General features: G+C 33.2%; 1 protein-coding gene across 1 annotated transcript; it reads right to left on the bottom strand.

Annotated features, from left to right (window-relative positions):
• Positions 1–3,425: 3,425 nt before the first annotated feature.
• On the bottom strand, positions 3,426–19,871 carry LOC140431933 (integrin alpha-PS2-like; the record flags this gene model as incomplete). The annotated part of the gene is made up of 5 exons (XM_072519801.1): positions 19,517–19,871; positions 18,701–18,920; positions 9,743–9,913; positions 3,852–4,137; positions 3,426–3,734 (listed from the first exon to the last, which is right to left on the bottom strand). Coding segments are annotated over exons 3-5 (660 nt in total), but the record flags the coding sequence as incomplete, so codon positions are not given.
• Between the last annotated feature and the right edge of the window lie 182 nt (positions 19,872–20,053).

The following is a 20,053-nucleotide window of genomic DNA, read 5'->3' as shown; positions in this document are numbered from 1 at the left end:
GAGGTTTCTCAGCCAGGACATTCTTCTTCTACCTATGCTGCGCTTTCCTTGAATCTTTCCCTGCATTATTAGTTTTAGGAATTCATATCTGTCACCACGTGTTATAGTTTTCTTACCCAGATATTGTAGTTTTCTTATTTTGATGGAATCCAGTATCTCCCTGCTGTTCTCTATTCTTCTTAGTACTTCTTCATTAGTTATTCTGTCTGTATACTGAATTTTAATTCCATTATTTGAATATAATCTTTTAAACGCTTTTAAGGAGTATTCACCTCCATTATTCTTTTAATTTTTACATTCACTCTAGCAGTGACTATATCAATATATTCATTAAATTTATCTATTACTTCAGATTTATTTTCAGTCAAATAATGCATACATTTCAATTTCATTATCAAAACTGTGAAATGGTAATCGTGATTGATTTCCATTTGAACCGATTTTACATATACCAAATACGGGATTAGCATAATATTTTCAACATCTGTCATTTGTGCTTCTCGTAGATGTTTACATCATAATTTAACGTATACAAGTTATTTCTTAACTCACCTCTTGTCAGTTGATTTCCTTTCATTATTTTGACCTGTTTTTCTTTGAATACAATTTGAAGACCCGCTTCCTCCATCTTCTTCAGAGAAATTAAATTATATGAAAGGTGATTACATACCCATACATTTTTTATCTCAATTTGTTTAGCCTTTGCTGATTGTAGACTCAAATCACCTTGTTTTGCTGCCACCAATTATTGATCCCTCTTTACCATATTTATGTTGTACATTATTTTCTGGTTATTATTTAACAACCTTTCAGCATCCTTCGTAACTAAATGATTCGTAACACGATCTTCGATTATTATGAAATTTATTTTCCTAGATTCTGAGTTGGTAGCTAAATCGGTTTCCTCTGCAGTCAAAAATGTTACCTTTTCACCATTATCTACCGAGGGTGCTCTATTTACATTTTTATTTTTGCAACAGCGATAGCGCTTTTGCCCTAGTTTTCCACAGTGATGGCATTTAAATTGAAATGGTTGATTGTTATATAACCATCGCTGGTTCTAGGCTTATTCTTTCATTTTTTCCATAGCTGTTAATTTCCTACGAGTGCAACATCAGGATTTGTTTCGCGATCATTTTTATTTTGCCCAGCTTCTTCCATTGGTAGCATGTTTTTGACAAAGTCTAATGTAAGTTAGCTTCATCTTGGCAGAACATAATATCAATAGCTGTGGTGTTTGATATGCTTCAGGCATTGCAGAGGGTAACTGAGTTTCAACTTCACTATCTTGTAGTTGACCTGTACTTTCAAGTTTTCAAAGAGTTTGACTGAATTCTGTTAAAAACATATTTAAAAACCCTGTTGTGTATTTCAATCGCCCCAGTTTTTGCAGTAGTTAAACCTGTGTCGAAATTTCCTTCTTCTGGTATGTATTTTCCAATTTACCTATAATCTCTTTTGCTTAGGTATTTGATTTATCAATTTCCACTAAACTGTCATGCAAACCTTGCATGATTTGTTAATTTGGTCAGCTGCTGCTTTCCAGTCGAAGACATCTAAGTCCCCACTGTTTTTTTATTGTGACAAACTGTGCTATTAGATCTATGTATTCATTGAGTGGTATTATAGTCTCCTGATTTTTTATTAATTTTTCTATATTTCCAAACACTCTATCAGCAGGTAAGTAACTGTGCCCTGTCACCGGAAATACTAGCTAAACTTCCTTGATACTATCGCAGTCTAACTTATAAAAGCAATATGCGACCATATTAAAATGGAATTCTTATTTTGCTCACCACACCCATCACCCATAAGCCTTATAGTGGTGTACTTAGAAGAGACCGAATCTAGTGAATTTAAATGGTGGAATACACAAGACGAAATTTCGTTCACACCTTTGTGATACTCATTTTCTGTCCAAGTATAAGTTGTTAAATAGTTTGTTGTTAAGGTGGACTTCGAGTACCCTGAAACTATAGTAAAATGGTTTAGATATATCTTTTGCTTGTGTTATTTTCCTTGCCTTTTTCACAGGTTCTACAGGAGTCACTTGAACATCCATTACGAATGGACGAAAAATATTACTATAATACTACTTATTTTAAAAGAAAAGAACTATGCAAATAATTATTAGTAAAAGATGATAGCTAATTAAAGTATACTAACACTGACATTACATCAGACAAAGAGAATGATTAAATCTGAGTAAATCCCCTCCACCCATTTTACAAGCCTCCTATTAGTTAGTTGGAAATAGACGGGTTTCATGTAGAACTGTCATAGGAAAAATAATGATTTGATTCAAAATGCTTCTTGTTACATTTAATTTATATTGGATAAACCTAATTTTGAGTTAAAACTAGTTCTGGATTCGTGTAGGGTTCAACAAGCAGATTCGGAAAGTACAAACAACTCAATTTTGGCCATGGATGGAGAAAGCGAGTTTTGATTCTACACCCTTCTATAACTTCATTAATTTTTCCATTAATACATATATTCTTTAATTCGTGTTTATAGCATTTATTATAAAAGCTAGAAGTTGTAATAATACAAAGTTGTCACTTTTTTTTCTCCTTAAAGGAAGAATTTCTGGGTTAATTTTTTCTCACAAAACTTGGTGAATCCGAATCCGTCATCAATTTTTTTTATCTGTTGCAGTTTTTGCAGCAATAATTCCCGAGAAAAGGAACTTTAACTTAGCTAGAAAACGGAAGAATCAATTTTAATTTTAAATTTATTTTTATTATTTTTATTTGGATCCAATTAACTACGAAATCACTGCATAGATATCTAAAAGTGGATAAATTGATACAAGTAGTGCCCTATTCAAGAAGCTGGCACCGCTCTCCCGAGGCTATCGATTGTAACATGAGATATTTTTGTATGTCATTTTATATATTTGTACTATTGTGAAGGGTGTAAACGTTTAGTAGTTGTAACCCTATACTTTTTATTTAGCGACCAATAATGGTGACAGCATTTTAAACATAATTTAATAGGGGTGTAAGAGGTTGGAATGTGATAAAAATCATTATGCGTACAAACATAAAATATATGCTGAAACAATAAATCATTATGACAAAATGATAATTAAAAAAAAATTTAAAACATAATGACGGTATTAGATTTTTGTTTCGATACAGGGCAGCGGCAAGCCGCTTATACGTATTTCGACCTCTTTAGGTCTCATCTGAGCGGTATATGTCACTGCTCTGATGTGAATCTAATTCATAAAGCTGTTTGCTTTGCAAGTGACAGTGGTAAAAACACAGTGGTAAAAATTTGAATTCGGTTTCGCCAGGTAGGAAATCGTATGATTTCTCTTGTTGTTAAAAAATATTTTTTTTTCCGACGCGTGATTTTTTTTATGATTATATTTTGACTTGCCTTCATCTAATTATATTACTAAATAGTTAACTACTTACCGTAAATGATTTACTGACAGTGAGCTCATATTGACCATAAGGATTTAGAGTACCCCAACTGCTGACTTCTGAGGTACTTTCGTTGTGTCTGTGCGCCCAAACCGAAGACGAATCGCCTCCAGCCTTTTTGATTTCCTGTTCTGTTTCACTAGGTTTATTAATAACTCCAATTCCACTATTAATGCCAGTTCCAATTTCTATGTTATGTTCATTTCCATTCTCCTTGGAGACTTTTTGAGCATTGGCTGCATTGAAAGCGGATATATCGATGTTGTAGCGTTCCCACAATGTGTTTAATGTAGCCTCTGACTGAAAAATAGATAAAACAAAAATAGTTTAGATTAACTGATCCAAACTGAGCTGAAATAAAAGAACGAATACGAAAAAGAAAAAACGTAATAAACCGACAGGACGTTAAGTACTTACTTTTATTTTTCTATAATTAGCAAATTGAACATGGTCACACTTAACATCACCCTTGGTGATTGGTTGCTCCATTAGGTAAAGGAGATCCTCACCACCAAGCGACGTAAGAGGCCAAAGAATGAACACTTCGGCTTCTTTAATTGTAGAAGGACCTTTGTTTGTTACGAAATAAACATGAGCAACCTCGGGACCGATGTCCGACTCTTTCCTAATTTCTTTCATTGTTCCAGAGGTTTGGGCGGATTCGTTATAATAGCTAAGAGGTTGAAGAGTAGGGAAACTTTGTCTAAAATAAAAATAAAAGCAATTTTATTATTTATTTAACCATAAAACTAAAGTTATTTTATTGCGAAAATTACTTTTTAGAGTAACATTCTACGATAAGACCAAATCTCGAAGGCGTCTAACTTATTGTATCATAATAACTTTCATAATCCAAATTTCACATCTGTATAGTATACAGGATACACATAACATTTTAGGAACTTAATTCTTAGTTGTTCGTTCACATGAAAATTCAGAGTTAAGTTTCATAAATGCTTCTCTTGCCGCTTGTATACGAGTTTCAATTTGTTCATCAGGAATAGTGTGTCGTTTATCCAGCATGGTAAGTATTTAAAATGGTTAATTTTTTAATAGGATCATTGTTGACTGTTGACTGGGAATTCAACCGCGATGTAAACCAAATCTTCGTGGACTTTAAACAAGCTTACGATTCTGTTAGCAGAGAAGCATTGTGGAAGACCATGGTAGAAATGGGAGTACGTAGAAAGCTGGTACGATTAGTACATGTGAGCACAGAGAAGGCTTCCGCATGGATCAGAATTGGCGGCACCACGTCGGAGTAATTCCTCATTGACACCGTGCTTAGACAAAGAGATCCTCTCGCCCCTGCTATTTAATTTTGCACTGGAACATGAGGTAGGGAAAGCTCGATCACAACTGACAAATTGATTTGCTGCCCAAGGATCAAAAATACTATTGGCGTTTGCGGATAACGTGGACACAAGTGCACAATCCACCAGAGATGCAAAAGAAGTTTTCACCCTATTCGAAAACGGCGCCAAGGAAGTTGGTCTGAAGGTCAACGAGGACAAGACCAAGTACATGGTGATTACGAAGAACCCAAGATCAAGGGTTAGACAAAACGTAACAATCAATGGATACAACTTTGAAGTCGTCAAGGAATTCAAGTACCTGGGAGCGATCATAACATCTGAAAATAAATATGAAAAGGACGTGGCAGCCAGGAACATTGCAGGAAACAGGGATTAATCATTAATGACCGTACTTAAATCAAAAATACTCTCAATACCAGCAAAAATAAGAGTGTACAAGACAAAAATTCGTCTCACAATAACGTATGGAAGCGAGACATGGGCTCTGAACCAGCGGGAAACGACAAAATTACTGGTACTCGGAAAGAAAGATACTGCGGACTATCTATGGGCCTTGCAGAGAAGAGATAACAGGAGAATTGAGAAGAAGACACAATGATGAACTTCAGACAGTATATGGAGATGAAAACATAGTACGCTACATTAAAGCAAACTGAATAAGATGGGCGGGCTACGTACTAAGATCGAGTGACGAAAGATTTCTGAACGCCACATTCTGGGAAAGGTCCAATGGCAGAAGGTCAGTTGGACGCCCAAGAAAGAGATGGAAGGACGCAGTAGCTAGTGATCTACGCAAAATGGGAATGCAGCAATGGGAAATAGCTGCTCAGGACCGAAAACAATGGAGGCAAATAGTAAACGCGGTCAAGACTCACATAGAGTTGTAGAGCCAAATGATGATCATTGTTGACAATTAGGTGATGATTAAATTCTACATAAATAGAATAAAGGGTTTTGCCTGAAGAGTGTTGATATTTATACAGTATTTTTAGAGTGGTATTTCATCTAATGTCTTTGGTACATCTATGTATGAAGCCTGCGAATGGTTGATTATTATATTTTCTGTATTTATTAATAAGTCTAGTTAGAATATAATTTTTTTTTATATATATATTATACTTAAAGCTGTTAATTGAATTAAATTTGTTAAACTATCTTGAAATAAAAATCGAATTATGTAATTACATGATAGGACTGCTAGTTGTCTCTTACGACTTTTATAGTCATACACTGACTCGCAAAAGTAACCGGAAACTTGAAACTCCACAGTTTTGTCAGTTTAGTTTTGTTGAATTGCCCTGTATAATAATTAAATATATTTATCAAAATGTAAGTTGCTTTTATCCATTAGTTTGTTATATTAAACGGTTAAAAAATGTTATTTTTTGGGAACGAAAAATTTTTTTAATGTGCCATCGATAAAGCCAATATTTACTTAAAATATTGCTTGTTACATTGATTGCATTCATTTTTGGTGAATGTTTGCTGTTTTTTTCTGGAAAAAACAGTGTTTTTAATAACAAAGAATAATTTGTAATGAGGCCAGATCAAGTAGCACAAGCACTTGCTCTTAATAATGATGGGCGTTCCGATCGATATATCGCAGATGTGTTTGGCGTTCCGCGAAGCACAATTTACCAGGTTTTACAAAGATTTCGAGAAACTGGTTCTTACTCAAGAAGCCCAAGGAAAGAACCAAGGAAAGTACAGGAAAGACTACGGTCAACAAACGCCGTGGAAGATCGGTTTCTTAGACTTCAAGTGCTTCGATATCGGATTACTGCTACAGCTTTTCCTACGAGACTGGCAGAAGTTCATGGTACCATCTTCTTCTTTAAGTGCCATCTCCGCGGCGGAGGTCGGCAATCATAATACATATTCGGACTTTTGAGACGGCTGCTCTGAAAAGTTCATTTGATGTACATCCGTACCACTCTCTCAGGTTGCGCGGCCATGACATTCTACGCCTCTCTATGCTTCTCTTTCATCGGATCTTTCCCTGCATAATCAAATGGAGCAAGGTGTATTTCTCTCCACGTGTAATATGTCCGAGATATTTTAATTTTCTTGTTTTAATTATATTTAAAATGGTACCATAGTTTCAACTTACACCCTACGTCGAAGATTAAGCGAACAAAATTTGTCATCTTATGTACCCGCTAGAGGGGCTGATAGGTATATTAGGGAACGTCTTGAAGAACATGTGTTACCTTATATGCATTTTGTAGTTGAAAATTTTCTCCTATTGCAGGATAATGCTGGGCCGCATATAACCAGGATAACAATGCAATACTTTAAAGATGTTGGTATTCAGTTACTAACCTGGCCTCCTAGAAGTCCAGACCTTAACTCGATTGAGCATTTGTGAGACAACTTGTTAGGGGTAGTTAGGCAAAATTAGGGCCAAAATTTGAAACTGCCGTAGCGTTACAACAGGCGCTAATAAGCGAATGGGAACAAATACCGTAAAACGAGATTTTTGCTTTGATCCAGTTTATGTTAGAAAAGATAGCGGTTACGCGCTATCTCAGAGTAAATATCTGATTTTAGTATCCATATTTTAGAAATATATCATTGATTTACAAAATATCTTACTCAGAAATAAAAAAAAAATTATTTGTTGTTACATTAGTCAATATTTTGGAATTTGTTTGTTATTTTATAATTTTTTATGAAACATGCAATAAAAATAATTTTGTTCTGAAGCTATTTTCTTGTGACATTTTAAATTAATTACTATTTAACTGGGAATAAGCCACAATTAAAGGTTAAATACGTTTATTGACGTTTCAATTTCCACTTCGGAAATCGTTCTCAAAATACAAACATTAGTAAATTAAACAAATTTTGTTTTTGTTACTTAGTGAAAAATTCTTCTAATAATTTAATTTTATCTGACTCATCTATATTGACAATTCAGCCATACATTATACATTTTAAAGTAGACGACTTTAAAATGATATTGCCAATATTGTTGAGTTGCGTTCCTGGGACGACTTTACTTATAAGATAGTTCATTCGATTACATGAAAATCAACTTTAACTTGAGAATATCCGTCAGAAAAGATCATAACATGTAATTCGTCTTTAAAAAGACAAATACATGCCATGATGACAGTAAAATTCTCCTGTTAGTGATTCCATAGTAAATTATGAGGGAAAAACCAGGAAAAAAACCTCACAATACTATCCCGACATGGTAAGTATTTGATCGTGCATTTAGTTTACCTTCAATAAATACCAAATTCCGACTTTATATGTTTGTTATTTAAAAAATATAAATGATGTATTCTCTATATGTTACTGACTTACCAATACTGGTATTTTCTTTTTAATAACTTCCTCTTTCAATATGGGTAACCAGATCCTACTACATTCTGCCAAGGAATTCGCGACACAATTGGTCTCATTTAGCATAATTAGAGCCGCTTCTTTGATTTTTCTCTTTTTACCATCCGTTTCTTTTAGGACTATATTTGAATCATTCCATTGAACCCTATGTTCATTATCCCATGCATGTTTACATATTTGAGATCTATCAAATTCTCTATTTTTAATATAGGATTGATGTTCACTTATTCTAACATTTAATGGCCTTGATGTTTCACCTAAATAAAACTGATCGCATTCACAAGGTATTTTATAAATGCAATTCTTTGTCCTTTCTTGTTCATTGTTAGGTTTGGTTTTGGACAAAATAGATCTCAACGTGTTTGTTGTTTTGAATGTTGTTGAAATGTTGAATTTATTTCCTATCCTTTTAAGCTTTTCCGATAATCCTTTTATATATGGTATTGTTATTTTCCTCGTATTATCCCTTGTATATGCTGTAGGATCTCGTTCTAGAGGTTGTTTTGTTCTATTCGATCTATTGTTTGAAAATTCCTTATTTATAAACGATAAAGGATAATCATTTTTTAATAAAACAGATAATAACAAATGTTTCTCCTCCAAGAACGAATTTTCGTTAGAACAAGTAATTTTGGCTCTATCGTATAAGGATTTAATGATTCCCTTTTTAATATTAATATTGTGATTTGATTTGAATTTTAAATATCTGTTTGTGTGTGTTGGTTTTCTATACACCTGAGTTTCGTATCCAGTATCGTTCTTAGAGATTAAAACATCCAGAAAAGGTAATGTGTTATTATATTCCTTTTCCATGGTAAATATTATTGTCTCTTCTTTATCGTTTATATCATTTAGGAATGTGTCCAACAACTCTGATCCATGAGGCCATATTGAGAATACATCATCTACATATCTCCACCATACTGAGGTTTTAAATTTTGTTTAGAAATAATATTTGTTTCAAAATCTTCCATAAATATATCAGCTAATAATGGAGATAAACTAGAGCCCATTGCTAGTCCAAAACTTTGTTTATAGAATTCATTATTTAGTTGAAAATATGTATTATCAGTACATACTGTTATTAACTCCATTATAGCTGATATATTTAGTCTTGTTCTAGTTGCCAATGTATCATCACTCTCTAATTTTGTCTTGACTATATTTAAAGTCTTATCTAATGGCACATTCGTAAATAAACTATTTATGTCAAAACTTACTAAAGTATTATTTGAATTAAATTCAATATTTGATAATTTATTTAAAAAATGTTGTGTATTTTTTATAAATGTGTCATTTTTTATTTGCAATTGGTTTTAAAATATTTAATAAAAATTTTGATAGTTCACTACAAGGAGAATTCATGGTACTACAAATGGGTCTAAGTGGTATATTCGTTTTATGAACTTTCGGTACTCCATAAAAATGAGGGGTCTTACTGTAATGAGGTGTAATTAATTACACATTATTCCCAGTTAAATAGTAATTAATAAAAATAATTGATTAGAATTGAAGTTTTCTAATTTATTTTAGTTTACTTCAAATAAACTTGTATTGGTTACTTTCGCAGATCAGTGTATTTTATACACATTCAAATTGCACGATTTTGATGTAGAGTAAATAAATCTCAAATGTACTTGCCCTCTAATGTCTAAGGTGGCATCGATCCATATTTCGATTTCTATCGTTTTTCGATTGTCGTCCATCGTTTCTGGGAGCTCGGGGGTTAGTACTGTTGGCGAATGTATTGAAGATGTAGCTGCGGGGTAAACCTTCGATATGGTAAGGTTGGAACAGAACTTTGAATGTTGCCTAAATAATAAAAAAATGTGATAAAATTATTAATACGGGTTTTAATTTATCAACTACATTAAATCAGTAATATTATGATTAATAAAATAATATAGTACCTAAATACTAAATTGGGTTAATTTAGGTCGTTTAAGTTCATTGCTACGCTGACCAGCAAAAAAAGTGGCCAACCTATAAATTTCCGAAAATAAAAATTCATTGGAAGTTTTATGCACTGTTTCAGATTGTATACTCAACATCTTTCATTTTAAAACAATTAATGGCCATTACTGCTTGATTCCTTAGCATAATTTATTTAATTAGAAGGCTACAAAAGAAAATAGTGTAATATTCACACGAATTACAAACAATAAAAATTACTTACTATTTAACTGGGAATAAGCCACAATTAAAGGTTAAAATACGTTTATTGACGTTTCAATTTCCACTTCGGAAATCGTTCTCAAAATACAAACATTGTATTTTGAGAACGATTTCCGAAGTGGAATTGAAACGTCAATAAACGTATTTTAACCTTTAATTGTGGCTTATTCCCAGTTAAATAGTAATTAATTTAAAATGCCACAAGAAAATAGCTTCAGAACAATAATAAAAATTACTAGTGGACTTAAACAAAATTGTCTAAATTGTCTAATATCGGGTAATATGCTCTAATTTGCATACAATTTGGAAGGGATAGAAACAGATTTTAAATAAAAACTTGAGGAATAAGTTTTATATTTTTCACGAAGCATGTTTTGAAGGTCTGCAAGCCTTTCTTGCTAGCCTGGTTGATTTCTAACCCTACGATGAAGTTCATCCCAAATATGTTTGATGATATTTAGATCAAGTCTGCAGGTTGGCCATTCTAGAGTATTAATTCCTACTTCTCCCAAGTAATTTGTCACGATTCTTGCAGTATGCGGCCGTGCATTATCTTGCATAAAGACGAAATTGTCCCTAATAAATGGACCAAATGGGACTACTGCCTCTACCAAAACATCCTCTATATACCGTGAGCATTCAGGGGTCGTTGATGAAAATAAGTTCAGTTCGAGCTTCAAATGAGATTCCAGTCCAAACCATGACACCACCACCGTAAAACTTTCTTCTCTGGGGACATACAAGCTTATGCATATCTTTCATTTCTCCGTCTCCAAACCCTCTCTCGGCCATCGCCAGACTTCAAACAGTACCGCGATTCATCAATATGGAGAATTTTTCTCCAATCCTGTATATCTCAGTGTCCTCTTTTATTAAGGCGTCTTCTAACCGTTCTGTTACTTACACTCACATTTCGAACCTCCTGCAGACGGTTTTTTGCAGCAACTGCAGTGGAATGGCGATTTCTTAAAAGTTCCATCACAATAAAACGATCATCTCTTTACGAGATAACTCTTCTACGACCGGAACCAGGTCAACGTGAGTATGTACCAGTCTCTATAAAGCGCTGGAAAGCTCTCCGTACTGTAGTTCTCGGAATAGCTAAAATACATAAACTTGACTTCTAGCTAAAAAAGCTAAATTTCTATTGAGACGTAATATAAAACAGTGCATAAAATTTCCAATGAATTTTTATTTTCGGAAATTTATAGGGTGGCCACTTTTTTGTCGTTCAGTGTATATTGATTTCACGAGATCTTTCACATTATACTCCGGACGCCAAAACCTATTTCGAACGTAATTGGCTTTCTAGGGCAAAAGATTCCAGAAAAAAAATTGTAGAAATTTTGATCGTTTGCAAAATCAATTACGTTGCTTCGTTGAGTATATTTACCAATCTGTTGAGTTACATTATCCGCAAGTTTTATTTAATAACACACATGCACCCTATGTAACGCCAGATTATATCTCTGGTCTCCTGGTTATTATACATGGAGGAAACATTGAAAAACATTCATCAGGATCGCCTGTCTTTATTTGAGTATATGAGGGGGTGTAAAATAAAAGTCGGCAATCTCCCATTTCCATATTTTTTTAGAAACTAACAAAATTAAATTAAAACAATAAACTAATGAATAATGATATAAAATTTGGTTTGTGATCGGATGTCCAGAAAGACTAGCTTAATAAATTATTTCTTTTTCTTTTTTTTAATATCTTAGTTTGGAGATTGCCGTTTTTGTTTGCAAGGGTTGGAGATTGATGGATATGAAAATGATCTATAAGGATATTGCCAGTTTTGGAACTAATAAAACATTATTGTGTCTGTACTTAATGAAAAAAAAAATATATTTTGATATTGAACAATACTATAATATGTAAACAATTTATATACATATCACTTAAACTAAAATATCCATAAGTTCGGGTATATCTTCACAGGTTTCGACAGATTCTAACTCTGGAACAGGACTCGTTTCGAACAGTAGTGCTCGTTTACTTCTTGTTCATAACGTTGAAAAAGCTCTTAGTAGTTAAGCTGATCGAGTTGTGTCCAGTCTAAACCAAAATGTTTGATCAAAAGATTTTCGCACATCACGCAGTTTTAAATTATTTACTTTGTGAGCATCGGGGATAAGTTTGTCTGGATTGATATTTGTGATATGTGTGATATTTACAAAAGATCCGAAATCGTTTTTTAATGAAGTTCACCTCGTATTAAAACATTTTCTGTCCTACATCGTTTTAGAATGTACTTTTACATTCCTCAAACTGAAAACCCCCATGCACAGCAGACTTCCAATCGTAACCACAGCTTTGTTTTATATCAACGACCGTAGAAAATTCGGAAATAATTTCCTTGTACGTATTCGTCAGTTGTCGTTACTACTTCTCGTTTTCGTAATTTTTTTCTCAATTTAACCGAAAACTCAATTGGATGGTAAGAATAAGTGACCAACTACAGGAAAAACTAACTCAAGTAATAACATTTGGTGGTGCGCTCTCGATTAGCCATTTGCAGCACATAACAATCATTATCGAGTTTTTATTTTGACCATTGCATTCATCAGCGACCAGTCGTACCTTCTATGACATGTTGCCAAAATCAGTCTCATTGAGTCGATGAAAGACTGCAGAGAAAAATTCATTTGATTCTTTGCCAAACGTGTCCTCAGTCCAACAGTATAAAAATACATTTTCCTTTGAAAGTGGGGACTTTGAGGAACCTTTTGTTAGAATATCCAACATAAAAAGTGGATGTTGTCCTATAGTTCTATATGAAGTGACATTGTTGACAGTGCAATGAGTAATGTCAAAAATAGGTCATAAACTACACGCGCTATCTCAGAGTATTGTTGTATCACTCCACCCTATACACCTCAGCAGAATGGTGTTGCTGAAAGGGAAAACCGCACCATTGTAGAGTGCGCACGTTCCATGTTAAACACATGTAAGTTGTCCAAACAATTGTGGGTAAAAGCATGCAATACTGCAGTGTACATTCTGAATCGCACAGGAAAGTCATCAATTGAAAGTAAAAGTCCCTATGAATTGTGGTATGGAAAGGCAATTGGAAGTTTGAAACATTTAAGAATATTTGGCACTGAATGTTATGTTCACGTTAACAAGAATCTTCGCAGTAAATTTGATGACAAGGCGATACATGGTTATTTAGTTGGTTATGTGAATGACAGGGATGGTTTTAGGATATGGATTCCATCTGAAAGAAGAATCGTATCGAGCCACGACGTACGATTTAAACCTGAGGTTATATGCAATTTGCGAATTGTTGAAGTTGGAGCCAAATCAGTGAACCAGCATCAGTCGGAATGTTTTAGTGTGAATGAAAACTCCGAAGAAGTAAAAAGTGGTATCGGTGAGACTGTGGAATCTGAGAATATAAAAAGTGTAGAAGAAAGTGCGAGTGAAAATCAAGAAGTGAATAGAGAAGAAAGAAATAGTGATAGTGTTCAAGAATCTAAGCGTTACCCTACACGTGTTAGAAATAAACCAAAATTGTATAATGATTTTTTGTTAGATAAAGATCTGGAAAATGTACCTGATCTTTTTTGAGCCCACAAGTCTTTCTGAGGCACTGTCAAGTAGTCACAGCCATGAATGGAGATTAGCCATTCAGAATGAATTGACAGCTCTCAGAATGAATAATACTTGGGAATTGGTTGATAAACCTGCAAATACAAATATTGTTCAGAATAAATGGGTGTTTAAAATAAAGAAAAATGAAAAGGGTGAAATATTAAGGTACAGGGCAAGATTGGTGGCAAAGGGTTTTACACAGAAATATGGGGTTGACTGTTCAGAAACGTATTCTCCAGTCATTCGTTTTAGTAATTTTAGGCTTTTGTTAGCGATGGCTGTTGAATTAAATCTAGATACAGTTCATTTAGATGTGGAGACTGCATTCCTGAATGGTGAGATTGATGAAACCATATATATGGCTCAACCTGAAGGTTTTGATGAACCAGACTTGGAAAATAAAGTCTGTCTGCTCAGGAAAGCTATATATAGTCTCAAACAGTCTTCGAGACTGTGGTATAAAAGGGCATACTAAATTTTGTTAAAGTTGAATTTTAAACAATGTGAAATTGAACCATGTATTTTTGTTAAAAATAGTGAGAATTCAATCCTTATTGTAGCACTCTATGTAGATGATTTTTTTGTTTTTTACAATAATCATGATGAGGTTAAAGTTTTGAAAAATAAATTAGATAAAAACTTTCATATTAAGGATTTGGGTCCAATTACACATTGTTTGGGTATGAAGATAGAGAGAAGTGGGTCAGAGTTTGAATTGAAATTAAGTCAAGAACAGTATATTGATAAAATACTTAAAGATTTGAAATGACTAATTGTAGCATTGTAAATACTCCTTTAGAACCGAATGTTAAGCTTTCTAATGAAGGAACTTTGTATGAATGTCCTTATCAAGAATTGATTGGTTCGATGATGTATTTAGCGGTTTGTTCAAGGCCTGACATAGCTTTCTTTGTCACTTATCTTAGCCAGTTTAATAAGATTCATACGAAAGAACATTGGTTAGCAGCCAAACGTGTTTTGTGATACCTAAAAGGTACAAGAACTGTAAGAATTAATTACAGAAAGTCAAATGTTAGTTTAAGTGGCTTTGTTGACTCAGATTGGGCCAATAACAGTTCAGATAGAAAGTCATTTTATGGATTTATTTTTTCGTTGGCTGGTGGTCCTATCTCATGGGAATGTCAAAAGCAAAAAACTTTGGCTTTAAGTTCAACTGAAGCTGAATATATTGGCATAACTGAGGCAGCAAAAGAATCGTTATACTTAACATATTTATGTAAAGAAATATTTAAAAACAATGTTAATTGTAACTTTTTGTTTGAAGGTTTTCCGATGGTTATATTTAATGATAATCAAAGTGCCATAAAGTTATCGGAAAATCAAGTATACCATAAGAGAACGAAACATATTCATGTCAAGTATCATTTTATTCGTGAAAAAATAGCTAACAATGATATTCAATTAAAATATATGTCGACGAATGAAATGGTGGCTGATATGTTGACCAAGTCGTTAAATTCAAAGAAATTGCAGTTAATCTGTCAGAATTTGAATTTAAAATAATGTTTATTTTGTTAAGGTCTATTATTTAGCTTATCTACTTTTCATGTTGAGGGAGAGTGTTAGAATATCCAACATAAAAAGTGGATGTTGTCCTATAGTTCTATATAAAGTGACATTGTTGACAGTGCAATGAGTAATGTCAAAAATAGGTCATAAACTACAGTAAGTCAAGTTTTGTATTGTTGTGTATGTAAGAAGGAATAAAGTATAATTGTTGATGGCCAGACGTTTATTGGTGCATATTTCCTAAAGTACATATTTCCTTGTCTCTTGATGTCTTCAAACTAGAAGGAAGACTTCACCTAACTTAAAATATAACACATTTAACAACAGTAAAGTTATAAAAATAAAGCTGTCTTGAATAATAAGCACTTTGATCAGGAACTTTGGGGAGGACCAAATTTTTTTGGCAGTCAAACGACAAAGTGACTAGGTCTTCTCTGTTTTCTTGAAGAAATTGGAAAAATGCTTTCGCTCGAAGTTTGTGGAGCCGTTTTTCAGTCATTATTTTAATTTTAGATTGCTCATTTTTCTCGCATTTAATGCGTTTAAATAGCTCTAAACATTTTGAGCAAAACTTCTGCTCCTGGACTTTTAAAGCTCAAATTATATTTTCTGTTAAATATATAGCGAAAATACGATCTCTTCACAGTCTCCGATGGAATTGTCTGAGCAGAAAACATTAAATACAATTTTGATTCCATATGAGTTCACATGGAAGATACATGCTTTTCGTCACTGAACGGCAGTAATGGGATTCAGTACATTTTAATTGGTTTATAAACTTTTGCACTCTTTCTAGCTTATCCCGATATTTCGCAGTTTTTCGATCACCACCTCTGCGTTCAATCGGTACTTGACCTGTTTCATTGAATCGTTTTATCACATAGAAAATCCTTTGTTTTGTTATCCCTAGCACGTTAAAAAAAGCTGCTTAGCACACTGGAACTTTCTCCTTGGATAAAAAATTACGGCAGACGATTCACAGTGCAGTATTTTAAAATAAAGGCATCTTGAGTCGCTTTATCTTGTTCTCCGGAGGCGTGTCAGCCGGGAGCTGACAGCCGTGCCGGACGCATCAAGGAATTTGGATATCGGTCAAAATACTTGGAAATTCCAAGTTTGGCCAAATCCAAATTTCTAATTGATTCGATGCAGGGAAATTCCACTTTCGCTACGTAAAACAAAGGATTTGTTTTACATAAAAGCAGGTAGATTTTCTCTCATCGATCAGTCGAGCTTGCCTCTTCTACTGTAGACCTAGTCGGTGCTATTATTGTACCTACTAAGTTATTGTTTTATTTCTGATTTCCTATATACCATTTTTATTTTAGCATTATTGTATATTCAGACCTTTTCAGGTTAGAATATTACATTGATCTATATTTGTTCATGTACTGATTGTTTGATTGTTTATTTTTCTTGTATTTTGTGTCTAAGTTGTTCTTCCGTAAGTTAAGAACACTTAGAAATATTTATCTTGCTTTTTCTATTTTATATTTTGATTTGTACTTTGTCTAAGTAGTTCTTTCCGGTAAGTCAAAGAACTCTTAGAAATATTTCTCTGAATATTTGACTTGTTATTTTAATTGTTTGCCTAAGCCGTTCTTTTCCGGTAAGTCAAAAGAACACTTAGAAATATTTTCATAATCATTGTTGCATTATTATTTCCGATATTTTATCTAAGATATTTTCTTCCTTAAGTTAAGAAAATACTTAATACATTTGTCTCTTTCACTTTCTATTTTATGCTAAGTTGTTTCTTCCGTAAGTCAAGAAACACTTAGCAATATTTCCACATCTTTTCTATATTTGATTTTTCTTATATTTCTATTATAAGTCGTTCTTCCGTAAGTCAAGAAACACTTATTTGTGCATTTATTTTACTATATTTGATTCTCTTGTTTATTTTCTGTTCTAAGTTGTTTCTTCCGTAAGTCAAGAAACACTTAGACATATTTCTATAATCTGTTTCATTTTTGCATTTCTCGTTTTATATTTTGAGTATTTTATTTTTCCACTCTCAGTCGTTTCTTCCGTAAGTCAAGAAACACTTAGAAATATTTCCATATTTTACTCTCACATTTACATATTTCATTTTTTCTATATTTCTGTCCTATTTCTATATAAGTTGTTTCTAGAAACATTTTTCTTTGCATTATATTTTTATACCATTTAGTTTACTTGTTTACTAAGTTATTCCTTCCGTAAGTCAAGGAATACTTAGATCATTTTTACCTATCTGTTTTCCATTTTTGCTCTGTTACTTTGTAACTGTTCCTTGGAACCGTTACCTATAACAGATATTTGTCACTGGAACTGTTATTTATAACAGCGGTGGTATTTAACCTTTCTACCAGCGACAAACCAAAGATGGTGAATACCCGATCCAATTCCGGGGATAGGAAGAAGCCCGAAGAGCCGGCGATGGGTCCTACAGGCCCAAATGCCCCCTCTCCGCAACAATCTTTGGTCTCATAGAATAAGCTATGAAATTTCTGTATAGCGTTCATTTTCACCAAGCAGCGCTTACATGTTTTTGAATTGTGTCCACATGTTAGATATTCTGGCATATTCTTCGCAGAATATCTACAACAAAAAATAATTATGAATGTAAGTACTGAAATGGGTTCAAATTTTAACAAAAACAAAAACAAAATATCAAAATTTTACCTTAGACGTTTTGCAACGTTTTTCTTCCATTTTCCAGGTTGTCTTATTCGCTTCCTTGCCTTTGTTGGTGTAACAGGAGGCGCATTAACTTCCGTGATTAAAAATTAATCCATTTTTTGTATATAAAAATAATTTCTTAGACACAAATATAGTTTAGGAAAAGTACAAAAAAACTAAAACAAATTATAATAGCACGATGTAACGGCAAATCTCACCATGTGTTGATCACATGCGTGCGCTACGTGGTTCTTATTGGCCGCAGCGAAGATTGCCGTGTTTGGTACGCACTCAGATTGACGCCTTTGATCCCAACATGAACTTTTTGGTTCTTACAAATAGTTTTATCTAGCAGATAATAAAAAAATGCAACAGATGACGTCCCTAACTCAAAACAAGTATTTGTTCTATAATAAATTCAAATTTTTTCTAAGTGAATAATTAAACTAATATCTAAGTAATTTTATTAAAATAATAAAAAAATCACCATTTTTATAGCAATAACGACATGACTTATCAACAACATTTAATTATATGTTGAAAACAACTTTTATAGTACATTTAAGTCCGTGCTCTTTTAATATAATTTAAAATATGAATTCACAAAAAAAATAAACAAAAGGAAATACTTACTATCTTTTTACTAGGAAGTGGATTTCCTATCTCACAAAGGACTGTCCTGTTACCTACGTCGTTACAAAGCCATCCAATTTTTTTGCTATAACCTTTGTAGAAGACTCCTGCGGGGTATGTAATTTCGAAAGTAGTTTCGAACGCGTCCTCTTCGAAATTGGAGACTATTACGTCGAATTCGATGGTTGTATTCGAGCCCAAGAGATATTTGTTAACATTGCTGTAAAGAAAAAAAATGTAGAATTAAATCAATAATTTTTATAAATGAAATACACTGAAATAGAGGAAAGTAATATAAGCATGGGGGACATGGTTTTCAAGAAAAGGGTTGAAGAGTTAAATAGGCCAAAGATAAATTGTATAAAATATTTGTTTAAAAATGCGGTTACTACAATAGGATCACTACTCTAGTCTTCGGTACCGTGAATCGGTATCACATAACAATATAAAAATATAATCATACAATTCATCATTGCTTAACCACAAGTTTTATGCTATAAAATTGTGCTCATTTTGATAGTTCATTTTCTCGTGAAGAGATTAACGGATTTCGCTATTTTTTTTTTATTGTTTTAGACTTTTTCTTTGGTATTGCCACTGAGGGTGGAGTTTACCAAAAGAGTTCAAGTTCAGTTGCGAACAGTTGTGAATATATTTTGTTATTTTAAAGCCTAGTCATCTATAAATAGAATGGTTATTAATGAAGCGTTTATTTTACAATTTGTGATTTATTCCAATTATGCATTTGAAATAACTGAATATGTTATAAAATGAAGCTTTAGTCTAATAGATAGATTACATGGTTATTATACTTACGATGTAACTTCTACATGCAAGTTAGGAATACAAACATCGTCTGGTCCGCAGTTCTTTTGGATCGTTATCGAATCGGACCGTGAAGGTGGATTATTCAAATCTAACACCGCTGTTAACCTGGATCGTGCATCTCTGTAACCGTCCCAAGAGGCCTCCTCCTGCATCGAAAACTTAACTTCTGCTTCTAAAGCTGTAAGCTTATCTTTAAACTCGTTTTTCATGATGATTTCTTCGCGTTTGCAATTTTCTTTGGCGTCTTTGTAAAGTAAGATGCTTTGATTGAATGTACTTGTTCCTAAATTTTTAAAGGCCATTCGAGGGGAGTTTACTTTTGTATCCAAGATGTACTGAACATCGAGATCTAGAAAACAAATTACCATTACACAATTGTACATACATTCAGGGTAGAAAGGAAAATTAGGAAAAAAAATTATCAAAAGCAAACTTATGTTCACCTAGTTTTGACTTATATTTGAGTCGTTTCATAGTAAATTATTTCACTTCATCAACATGTCTAGCTACTCTGAGATAGCGCGT

The sequence above is a fragment of the Diabrotica undecimpunctata genome, unplaced genomic scaffold (assembly GCF_040954645.1).
Source record: "Diabrotica undecimpunctata isolate CICGRU unplaced genomic scaffold, icDiaUnde3 ctg00001275.1, whole genome shotgun sequence".
NCBI classification, from domain to species: domain Eukaryota; kingdom Metazoa; phylum Arthropoda; class Insecta; order Coleoptera; family Chrysomelidae; genus Diabrotica; species Diabrotica undecimpunctata.
The sequence above is the reverse complement of the archived record's forward strand: the minus strand, read 5'-3'. Positions and strand labels throughout refer to the sequence as shown.